The sequence below is a fragment of the Antechinus flavipes genome, chromosome 6 (genome assembly GCF_016432865.1).
Source record: "Antechinus flavipes isolate AdamAnt ecotype Samford, QLD, Australia chromosome 6, AdamAnt_v2, whole genome shotgun sequence".
Classification (NCBI taxonomy): domain Eukaryota; kingdom Metazoa; phylum Chordata; class Mammalia; order Dasyuromorphia; family Dasyuridae; genus Antechinus; species Antechinus flavipes.
The window spans coordinates 245,538,587-245,551,214 of NC_067403.1; the positions used below are offsets into that span (position 1 = coordinate 245,538,587).

At 31.8% G+C, this 12,628-nt stretch overlaps 1 protein-coding gene across 1 annotated transcript; it reads left to right on the forward strand.

Moving 5' to 3' along the window:
- Nucleotides 1-10,831: 10,831 nt before the first annotated feature.
- LOC127540247 (olfactory receptor 8K3-like) lies at nt 10,832-11,791 on the forward strand. The gene has a single exon (XM_051964853.1). It carries the CDS (start codon nt 10,832-10,834, stop codon nt 11,789-11,791), a length of 960 nt encoding a protein of 319 aa, XP_051820813.1.
- Nucleotides 11,792-12,628: the final 837 nt, after the last annotated feature.

Below are 12,628 nucleotides of genomic sequence, written 5' to 3' on the forward strand. Positions count from 1 at the left end.
GATTTCACATGCAAGGATATTTCACTCTAAGATGGGGGATATGTCTACTTTATATACCAACTCCTCAAGAATTTCTTTAGCCTTATTCCTTTACCCCAAATTGTTAGGTTGTCTCTTAAGACAGGACTACCAAAAGTAAATTATTTTTATTCATTTTAAACTCAATTTTTTCCTAGTGTTGAGGCTAGGAATGCTGGTTATATCTCTACTGTCCATAATACTAAGTTATATAAATTATAGATGTTGATTGAATTGAACTAATCTGAACTGGATTAAATTAAATTTAATCAGATGAAATATCTACGGGGAAACATATTAAGCTATAACAGGCTTCTTAACTTGGGATTGCAGGTGTTCTATGACCTCAAAGAAAAATGTAAACATATACATAAATACACAATCACATACACACATATGCATACATGCATATGTGTGTGTGTGTGTACACACACACACACACACACACACACACATATATATATATATACACATGTGTGTATCAATATATAAATGTGTCTGTGCATATATAATTTTTATTTTCACTAACTTTGGCTTCTTGGTTAATCATATGCATTTATTTTACTAATTTCCCCTTGTGAAAGGCTCCATAAGATTTAGCAGACCACCAAAGGGGACCATGACTAGACATATTCTAGGTTTATTTAAATCAAACTTAATCTTTCCATCCTTATGAGCAAGCCATTCTCTGCCATCTAGTGTCAGTCTTCCTATATAGCAAGAAGACTTTTAGAATATATAAACTCAAAGGATTAATGAGCAAGAAACACAAGGGTGTGTGCTGGAAACAAATCCCACAGATGCCTAACTTCCCATTGTGAAATTTTGTGTATATCTTTATATAACATTGAATTAAAAAAAAACACTATAAGATTTTGATTTTTATATATTTAGAGAGTATAAATCATGCTGATTAAAATGAAAAGTCTTTGTGTGCTTTAAAAAAAATACCTTCTTTAGGCCTGCATTGTTAAATATTTATGTGTTCACCTTGAGGAAAAAACCATTAAAATAAGTGAAAATGTAACTAGGTCCTGAGATGTGGATGAAGTGCCTCCAGATACCATATTGAAAATGCCATTTAAGAAGATTCTGTTGAATTACATGAATAGAATTAACAGTTTGGTAAAAAGAGGCAAAAAATACAAAAGAAAAGAAAAATCTATAACTGGACAAAACCAAGACATCACAGTAGAGGCATCAGTCCAACTGCACTTGCTCAATATTCCCTTTCAAACAACTTTAAAATAACTTTTGAAATCAAATTTGATATAGCAGAGACAAAAAAAGTCAGATTGAAATAATTTTCCAGATGAAGACAACTTAACAGGTCTGAAAGAAATAATTATGCAATGAGGGTAGGCATCAACACCAATTTTTGACCTTGTTATTGATTAGTAATTCTATTGCCCATAGCAATTCTAGATAATAGTTCCAAGAGTAGATAGCGATACTTGTGGTCTAGTTACATGTCTATGGTGGAGAAGAACACTGGTCCTCTTGGTTGTAGAAGCATAAGGGATCTAGTCACAGTCCCAAGGGCATGACAAAAGAAAATGCTTGTGTTTATAGTAAGCAGGGACACTTACTGGCCAAAGAGAAATGCACAGAACAGGAAAGCTGTGACTACCCATCTCTATGGATCATATCACTTTGGATGCACAGAGTATCTGCAGAACCATAGAACTACCTCTGAAAACAGCAATACCAAAAAGCATGAATTTTGGTACAGTGTCTTCCCATGCCAAGCCAAATTTTAAGACTAAGTTATAAGTCAAGAAACAAACTGGAAAAATGAGCAAATAATACAAAATGCAATTTAACCATAAAAAAGGTCTATGGCAGCAGGGAAAAAGAAAGAAAGAAACTCAGAAGACACTTATGGAAAACAAGTAAAGGCTAAAAAGAGAAATAACTATTAAATAAACACAAAACCAAATAAGAATTTCTGGAAAAATTAAAGAAAAAGCTTAGAAGAGATGATTTGGCATATGATATTCTGGAAGGCTAATGAGCTAGGATTCCATCCAAAAATATTTTGCCCAGCAAAATTAGTATAATCAGGGAAAAAAGAGAATATTAATGGAATCAAAGATTTTGAAGTGTGTCTAATGAAAAGACTAGAGCTAGATAGGAAAACTTGATATACAAACGCAAGACACAAGAGAAAAAATAGAAAGGGAAATATTGGAAAGCAATTTTAAGAGACTCAAGAAATTTTAACATTTCTATATGGCAAGATAATACATATAGCTTTTATGAACTTTTTTCATTATGAAGATAATTAGATGTCTATATCTACAGAGGGCATTAAGATGAATTGATTATGCTGGGATGATCTGAAAAAATAGTGAGAAAGGGATATACTGGGAGAAGTGGGAATCAACAGGTAGGATAGAGACTTTTTTCTCTCATGAAAAAAGTTATGATAAGAGATGCTTTAATAATAGAGAGGCAAATGAGAGTAGCTTGATAGTACAATGCTTGAAACTTATTTTTACTGGAGTTGCCTCAAAAAGCATGATCTATATAGAGATTCATTTGAATATAGCAAGCTATGTTAATCAATGGGGAAAGAAGAGGAAAAGGAGTCAAGAGAGATGTCCGGGAATTATTCAAGGGAAAAAAGATTAAGGGTGGCAGTGGCAGGAAGGAAAACAGGCTTTTTTTTTTTTTTTTTTTTTTTTTTTTTAGGGAGGGACAGGATAAAGAAAGAGAAAAATAAATAAAATAACAAGATGGAGGGAAATAAACAGATTGTAAGCATAAATGTGAATGGAAATGAAATGAGCTCACCCCTAGAGAAGCAGATAGTTGAATGTATTGGAAACTTAAATCTAACTATATGTTGTTTTACCGAGATATACCTGAAAACTCACACATAAAGTTAAAAGAGAGACTGGAGTAGAATCAATTATGGTTCTCCTAAAGGAAAAAAAAATAAGGACAAAGCAATGGATAAAGAAAAAGCAAAAATAGAATTAATTAAAAGGACTAATTGGTGAAACTACATTTTGCTAAAAGGTTCTATGAACAATGAAACCACACACACACACACACACACACACACACAAACACACACACACCGTCTATCTACTACCTATTTATAAAGAGAAAGTACATTTCTCTGATATATGCATTTCATAAATATGTTAGAAATAGTCAAATTTATTAAAAAAAATAAAAACAATTCCCTAATTGGTAAATGCTCAGAGGACATTAACAAGCAGTTTTCAGAAGAAAACAAATTAAAACCATTGTTAGTCATATTTTTTTTTTAAATCTAAGTTATTATTGATTAGCAGAAAGCCCATTGAAACAACTCTGAAGTAATCCTTTATTCATAGAATTGACAGATGCTAGAAGGAATGACTTGGGATATATATACACATACACTAATAAACTGTGGAAATATAAACTGCTTTGATCATTATGATGAACAATTTGGAACTGTGACCAAAGGAGTATACCCTCTGGCTCAGTCATATCACTAAAAGGTCTGTTCCCACAAAGAGATCAAAGAAAAAGAAAAAGAACTTATATATACAAAAATATTTATAGCAATTCTTTTTTGTGGTGGGAAAGAATTGGAAATCTAAGGGATGCTCATTGTCTGGGGAATATCTGAACACCATGAAGCACATGATTATAATAAAATAATAGTATCCCATAAGGAAATGATGAGGAATGGTTTCAGAGGGGAAAAATGGCAAAAACTATATAAACTGATGCAAAGTGAACTGAAAAAAAGCTGGGAGATGATTTTTTCATAACAATAATATTTTAATGATGATCAACTATGAACGATTAGGCTACTTTGATGATGAAAAATGTTATCCATCTCCAGAAAGTTAATTGATAAACTCTAAGCATAAATTGACGTAAAATATTTTCACCTTTTTTATTATTTTTCTTTATTTTTGCCTACATGGCTTTTAGGGAAATGATAGGATTATAGGATACAGGGATAAATTCTCCCATAAGGAGTAGACATCATAACATGATTTTCTGATTGGATATAGTAAGTGTGTAGTTATGATCATTTTATGAATGCAAATAATTCAGCTAAGAATTGTACCTGAGATCCTGTCTAGTCTGGGCTGTAGTAAAAGTCCACTTCAAGAAAAGGCCTACTTATGAACAAAAGCTCCACTTCAGGCTGAGAAGATCCCATCAATTGTCTACCCTGTTTGCCTAAGGGAGTAAATAGACTTTCACGTTGTATAGGGTAATTTGGCTCTTTATCAAAGACCACTTAACTATCCAGTACCTAATCAGAAATATTTTTCATGATTTCGTACCCAAACTTCATGTTTGTGATGTAACTTACTCTCTTCCCCCAGCAGGAAGAAGCTATTATCAGATAATTCCAAGACTATCTAGAAAAGAATTTTAGTAACCCCCATTGTCCATCCTCCAACATCTGGGTATCAATTTGAAAAATTGATTAGCATATCTTTAGATTGGCATGGGACCTGATCTGCAAGGTGCATTTAATATGCTTCCTGATTTCCCCTTTGAGCTCCCTCTTACTTCCTTGGTACCTCCTCCTTCTTGAGTTTGGGCCTTTGCACCTGGGAAACTCCAAAGCTATATTTCCCATTAAAGAATTTCTAATTCTTTTCATATTTTAACTTGGAGAGCAAGATGATAAGGAAGAGACTTGAGTAATGAGTCCCTAGTGTGCCTTATTTCCCTGGAGAAAGGGCCATATAATGGAGATTTTTTTTTTTCTGAATTATATGAAGTTGGACACATATTATATAATTTGTTATTTAGGAGAGGCTACTAGATGCTTCAGGAATAAGTAAGGACCTTAGCAATATTCCTGAGGTTGAGGTGCATACCTTAAGGCACAGTTTTTCTCCTTTACAGGTGAGTTGCACTATTACACTGTATTTGTTTCTGATTTATTTTGTTTTGCTTCATTTTGTTGTATCATATCATGCCAATGTTATCAAAAGATTTAATGTGATTCTCAAGCTGCCATTATATCTCATAGACAACCATCACTTGCTCTTAAGGTCTAGAATTTCTGTCTCCATCATGTTTGAATAAGCCCAATGATGGAACACTATCCCATTTTCCCCCTAAAATATAAATTATGAGCCTAAAATAGAAAAAAAAAATAGGTGTTGAATTTTTATCATTTTATCTTGAATTTTCCTGTCCTGCCATCTCTATACAAATGCCCCTTCCTACATCTACAATTGTTGTTTAAAGTCTAGAGAGTTATCTAAAAGACCAAGTTTAAAAGACTCATAATCAATGCAGGAAAAGAGGGAGTAGAGATGAATTTTCAGCTTTCTCCTTGCTTCATAATTAGTCACAGCAGGACTTGTTAACACTAAATCCATTTCTATCATAAGGTCTTTCAGATGACTTCAGACCTATAGAAAGAAATAAATAAGCACAACTCTTGACCACCTGTATTAACAAAATTCATCTTAATTGCATTTTTCCTTAGAAGTTATCACTATAGCATTGTTTTCTTTGAATAAAAGTAGTATACATATTCATACAATCCTGACTTGAGGGACAATAAAGATGTGATCTGAATACAATTTCTTATCTAGAAAAGAACAGATCATATTGTATGCAGTGTTTTAAGGTTTGAGAAATCTATCCAGCACACAATAATAGTCCTTTCAGGTCAATAATTGATTTGGCTATTGTAGCAATGTGAGCACTGCAGTAATTTCAGATATTTGGATGATTATACAAAAGAACAAGATCTGACAATTAGCAATGCATGAGTCTTTGAGCTTTCGTGGAATTACTTGCTTAATGGTATTTAAAAAACCTAAGCAAGAAAATGAGAATGTATCTGACTTCCCTAGGTTAAGGTTAGAAGTGACACAAATGCTTACTTGGAAAAGACTGTGAAGAACATATTGATTAATTGGTATCTGAAATATCAAAGACTTCTAAACATCCTATTGAATCCTCAAGTTTGATCATGTCTAGTGAAAAGGAATACACTCCTAAGGTGCACATTGTTAGACATAATGCTCTGCTTTATATTTTGCATTTTTTGCATGCATATGAATTCTGTAATGTGCTGGTTAATTTCAGTAAGAAGTTCTTTGAAAGAAAATTTTAGCACAGTGCCATTTTGAGTTTAATTTATACTATTAATATTTTTCCATTACATTTATGAATCTAAACATCTAATAAAACAACAAATCAAGCACTTAGACTTGCTGATTTCTGAGATACAAATGCTTACACTTGAAATTTCAACAGTAACTGATGCCAGTTTCAACAGCTCCCTTGATAAAATTTACCTCTAATCCTTTGGTTAGAGTTGAGATTAGGATTGGCAGAAGACATCAAATCCTTCAATATAGGTGTCCAGTAGAATTTAAATTTATTACTTTTACATTTCTCAAGCAATCAGTTGGAAAAGGTAATCTTTCCAAACTGTCCTTGAAATTCAAATTTCTATGTCTTTGTTAATGAGAGAGAGAGACTTAAAAATTCATTTTCTCTATTTTGCCTGATCAAATCAAATTCACTATGACTCCAAATTCACTATTACTGAGATATTTAAGCTAAAATTATATGTCACAATCACTCCTTTACAACATCTTCTGGAACCCAGTTTGGAATTTTGGACTTACAATACTACAATCTACTACCACCCAATTGGATTTATTTTAACTTCTTTTCTATCAGTTAATAACTTACAAAGGCTCTCCTCTCACAATCAATTGTGAATTTTAAATCAATTCTGAATTTTAAATGTGTCTCACCTCTATGCTCTACTTGAAAAATTCTGGTAATGATACACACCCAAATTCCCCAAATAGGCCATTTGAGATTTGAAATTTAATTTTTAGTTTAATTGTGTTTTTCTTCCATGTCTATATATTGTTCCCATTTCTACCTTGATGAACTAACATAACCAGAAATAATATTTCTTTGTTGACAATTCATTATGTCCTTGATGAGAGATTTTTTACATCAATTTATCCCAAGACTTTCCTTCTCTAAGTTAATGATTTTCACTTTTTTTTTTTTTTACCTAATATTAACATGGTAAAGTTTTAAGTGCTCTCCCCATCAAGAACATTTGCCAGTTTGTCAATATGCTTCATATATGTATGCCCAGAAATGAAACAAACTTGAAGTTTATTTAAGGAAATTGAGATTTGGACTCATGCTCCCATTCACTCTAAAAATTATGTTCCATTAGTTCAATCTAATGTTTTATTTTCTTTTGTATGTATTTGCACAAGTGTATAAACTTATATCAAGCATAAATTCATTTAGGATCCTAGATATTTTTATCCATGAAAATTCTTGCCTTGATGAATCCTATCAGTATCCCTATCAGTAGACATAATCAAGTCTAGATTTAAAAAAAATAATAATGCAATATAGTAGAATGATACTAAGAAGAAAATAAGGTTGTGTGAGTTTGGGGCTGGAAGAGATCTGGAAAGAGTATATAAAGGATAATGAGACCAAATGTGGAAATCAGAAAATAGTCCAGTACACTCATCTAAAACTCTGGGGAATCCTTTTGCATTCTACTAAATATGGTGTATGATAGGATTGTGTAGCATTGTAGATGGGAGAAATAGGACTAGAAACATTATAGTAAAACTTAAACTTTACAACTCTTTTTTTGTGGTAGCGAAGAACTGTGAAATGAGTACATGCTCATCAATTGGGAAATGTCCATTGATCAAATTGTGGCAAATGAAGGAAATGGAATATTATTGTTCTATGAACAATGATAAGAATTTTAGAAGGTATGGAAAGATTTACATGAACTGATGCTGAGTTAAACAAGTAGAACCAGGAATACATTGTATATAATAAATATACACAAGAAAATGTGATGATCAACTATGAAAAACTTTGTTTCAGTGATCCAAAGAAATCCCAATGTACTTTGGACAGAAAATGCCATCTGCATCCAGAAAAAGAACTAAGGGGACTGAATGTGAATCAACACATGCTAAACACTTTTTTTTTTAAAATCTCTCCCATGGTTTTTCCCATTTGCTCTGATTTTTGATTTTTCTTTCTCAATATGATTCATAAAGCAATGTATATTAAAATTAAATAAAATTTTATAAAAAAGCAAACAAAAAAAGACAAGCTTTAGAAATGTGCTTAAAACCATAAGATTTTTATTTTGTTAAATTATCTAATGATAATCTAGTTTCATTTAAACCCCCAGTGTTAGGACCTGAAATGTAAATGTCATTTTCCATACTTCAATTAGTCAATAACTATTTTATGAAGCACCAATATATGACATAACTGCCCCAAAATGATATAGAATTATAAATATTTAGATTTATTATGATTAAAATGCCATCAATTGAATTTTAATATAGGAATAGATGGAACAAAAATACGGTATATAGAAGAATCTTAGCCAATAGAAAGAATTATGTCAAAAGCATACATATTAAAATTAGAATCATGAAGATTGAAACTTTTAGAAGCTGTTGCTCTAAGTTTTTGATGCTTAAAATTCTGTCCCATTGTTAACATTTGTCAAAGTTGGTTAGAGCACTGTAAGCTGGTGATTCTGGGATCTACTTTTTTTTTAATTTAATATTTTATTTTCCTCAGTTACATGTAAAACAATATTTAACATTTTTTTTTAACATTTGGAGTTCTAGATTCTCTCTCCAACCCCCACCCCATGCATTGAGAAGGCACAAATAAATTATGCAAAACATTTTCATAAAAGTCATATTACAAAAGAAAACATAATTCTCCCCTCATCTTCACCCCCAAAAAGATGCTCAAGAAACATAAAGGAGTTAAAAAAAAAAAGATTCAGTCTACATTCAGACACAATTATTCTCTATTTGGGTATGGATGGCATTTTTCATCATAAGTCCTTTAAAGGTGTCCTGAGTCACAGTATTGCTGATAATAGCAAAATCATTCACAGCAGATCATCCGATGACATTGCTGTTACTTTGTACACAATGCATTTCACTTTGCATGAACTCATGGGGGATTTTTGAGGATTTTTTTTTTTCTGAGAGGAGCTTTCTCATTATTTTTCATAGGATAATAGTATTCCTTAATAATCACATACCATAATTTTTCAGTTATTCCCCAGCCTATGAGCATGCTCTCAATGTCCAACTCTTTATCCCAGAATAAAGAGCTACACTAAATATTTTTATACATATAGGTCCCTTTACTTTTTAAAAATCTCTTTTAGGATACATGCCTAGCAATAGAATTGCTAGGTCAAAAGGCATAAATGTAGCCCTTTGGGTATAGTTCCAAACTGCTCTATAGAATGGTTTAAATCACTTCACAATTCCATCAAAGTACCAATGTCTCATTTTCCTCACATTCCCTCCAACATTTGTCATTCTCCCCTTTTGGCCCATCAACCAATAAAATAGGTATGAGATAGTACCTCAGAATGGCCTCTTTTCACATCTCTCCAATTAATAATAATTAGAGTAGTTTTTCATAAGGCTATAAATACCTTGATTAGTTCATCTGAAAAGTTTGTATCTTTTGATCACATACCTACTGGATACTCTTAACACTGAAAATGCAGACTTTTGGATATACCAAAGAGTATGAAGCAAAACTGAGCTGATTTAACATCATCTTCAGCAGATGCAGATGTGAAAAGTAAGTGTATTTCTTATTTGAAGATCACACATAAATAACATTTCTGAAGCTTTCTATTTGTTACAGATAAAAAGACAGATATGCTGATGGTCACTAAATTATAAGTCACATTGAATTTTTTTTTTGAAAATGACCCAATTTTGTCAATTTCTTAAAGCAATTACTGCAGAATAGGATTGTTTCCATGGCATTTGAAGGAACTGGCAAAATGCATTATCTGTAAATAGTTATTTATCTTCTATTGAAGAGAGGAAGAAGAAATGAAAAGATTATAAGCCCTATTTATTGAGGTATGTAAAAAAGAAGAGAGAGATTTAAAAAAAATTCCCTTCTTCTCAATTGTATTTTTTTTCTTTTAATTCTGAGACTGGTTATTTAAAATACTATTTCATACATATGTATAAGCAACAAGAAAACTTTCAAATTACTTTCATCTTGCTGTCATCTCAGAAGATTCAGATTATGTTCTATAACATCAAGATCTGAGGTTATTTCCTTCAGAACTTGATATCTATAGAAACTTTTGGTGTTCCTGGATGAGAAGATATGAAGTGAATTACCTAAGAAGGAAATATCTCTCTTTATTCTATAATTTTTCTTATTTTTTTTTCCTTAGGCCACTCTGGTTTTTATGCAGCATATCTTAATATTAAGAATAAAAAAATACACATAAGTTTTTGTAGTTTTATTTGTATTTTCATTAGGAACTTATTTTTTTTTAAATACCAAATTATAAATTTTAATTGACCAATATCATAGGCATTTCATGTAAGTATAGAAAGAATAAATCATAAGTATGATTTAATACTAATGTTAGTTGATAGAACAATAATTTCTGTTATATATTGTAGTTCATGATAGCATCATAAAATATATTTGATACACGTACTTTTTATTTTTCATGTTACTGGAAAAATTAAATAATATAAATAAATAATAAAATTAATTAATTATTAAATATATCAATTTTTTTGCTCAGGTTCAACTACATCATATAGACAGCAAAGAAATCTATAGCTGGTACAGACACTAGGGAGAGATTATGAGAAGTAAGGAAACCTTTGCTGAATTCCTTGATGCCCCATTGAATGGAAAGAGGTAATTGTAATTATCTTACACATTGAATATCTCATCATTGGTGTATAATAGATTCAAAAACTATATTGCAGACTGTTTTCCCTGGATGGAAGAAATGGATAAGTGGAATAAAACTACATCAATTCAAGTAACTGAATTCATTCTCATGGGCATCACAGATCGTCCTGACCTGCAGATCCCGCTTTTCTTTGTTTTCCTCATCAACTATCTGGCCATAGTTTTTGGGAACCTGGGCTTGATAATATTGACCAATATTGATTCTCACCTGAAAACGCCCATGTACTTTTTCCTCAGGAATCTGGCATTTATTGATCTTGGATACTCCACAGCCATTGGGCCTAAAATGTTGGCTAATTTTGTAGTGGAAGAAAATGTCATATCTTATACTGAATGTGCAATCCAGCTAGTTATTTTTGTAACATTAATAATAAGTGAACTTTTTATATTATCAGTGATGGCCTATGACCGCTATGTAGCCATCTGTAATCCACTCCTTTATATGGTCATCATGTCAGACAGAATGTGCTACCTCTTAGTGGCCATCCCATATCTCTACAGTACCTTTGTAGCACTGCTAGTTACAATTATGATTTTTAATTCATCGTTTTGGAAATCTAACATAATTCGTCATTTCTACTGTGATAGTCTCCCTCTCTTAAATATATTATCCAGTGATACAAAAGATATAGCATTAATCATACTGAGCCTTTCTGCTTTTAATTTGGTTTTCTCCCTCTTGGTTGTTCTTGTTTCATACGGACTGATTCTTATGGCTATCCTCAGGATGAAATCTGCTGAAGGTAGACACAAAGCCTTCTCCACCTGTGGCTCCCATCTCACAGTGGTGGTTGTATTCTATGGGACACTTCTTTTCATGTACCTGCAGCCTCATTCTAGTCATTCATTTGATACAGATAAGATGGCTTCAGTCTTTTATACCCTAGTCATTCCCATGCTTAACCCTTTGATTTATAGTTTGAGAAATAAGGAGGTAAAAGGTGCCTTGAAAAGAGCATTAGAAAGTCAATGCAAATGTCTTACTTGAGGTGCCATAGACAATGAGATCCTAATTGGTTATTAGATATAAATACCAAACCTGTAATATTTACATGACAGGTGTTATCAGATTTTCTAGAAGAAGTAATTTTATCTTGTAGAGATTAAAGCATATACCCTTAGCCAAATATTTTTTAGTGGCAGGGGATAGATGGAAATCCACCTCCTTCTTATTCAAAATATCAGACCCTATGTATTATGCTTTGTTACTATTTACTGGATTTATCTTTCTCCTCTATTTTCTCGCCACATTTTTTTCCAAGTAGTTAAACTTTACTTCATGTGGTCTGAAGCAACTTCCTCACTCTAATAGAACAATGATGTTCCTTAGCTGTCTTCTTTTGTCCCATCTTGATATGTTGTATCTCAGATTGAATTGCCGTAAGGTAAATTATTTTTATTCATTTTAAACTCTGGGATTTATTAAATTATAATAATAATTTTATTATTAATATAATAATTAAATAATTATTATTTATTTCCAAATGATCAATACATGGTCCCTTGAGCTTAGGGATGATGGTGCATCACTACTGTTCATCATAGTGTATTGCATAAACTAGAACTTTAGTAGCTGCTGATTGAATTAAACTGATCTGAACTGGATAGGATTAAGTTGAATTGGGTGAAATATTCAATGGGAAAGATATTAAGCTAAAGCAGGGGCTCTTTGTGATTGTACATGGTCCATGAAGGAAAATAAAAATAGTGAACCTTTATTTTCACTAAATTTGGCCTCTTTGTTTATCATACACATTTATTTTACTCTTTATTTATTTTTCTTCTAAATGATACATGAGATTTAGCAGAGTGTCAAAGGTGAACA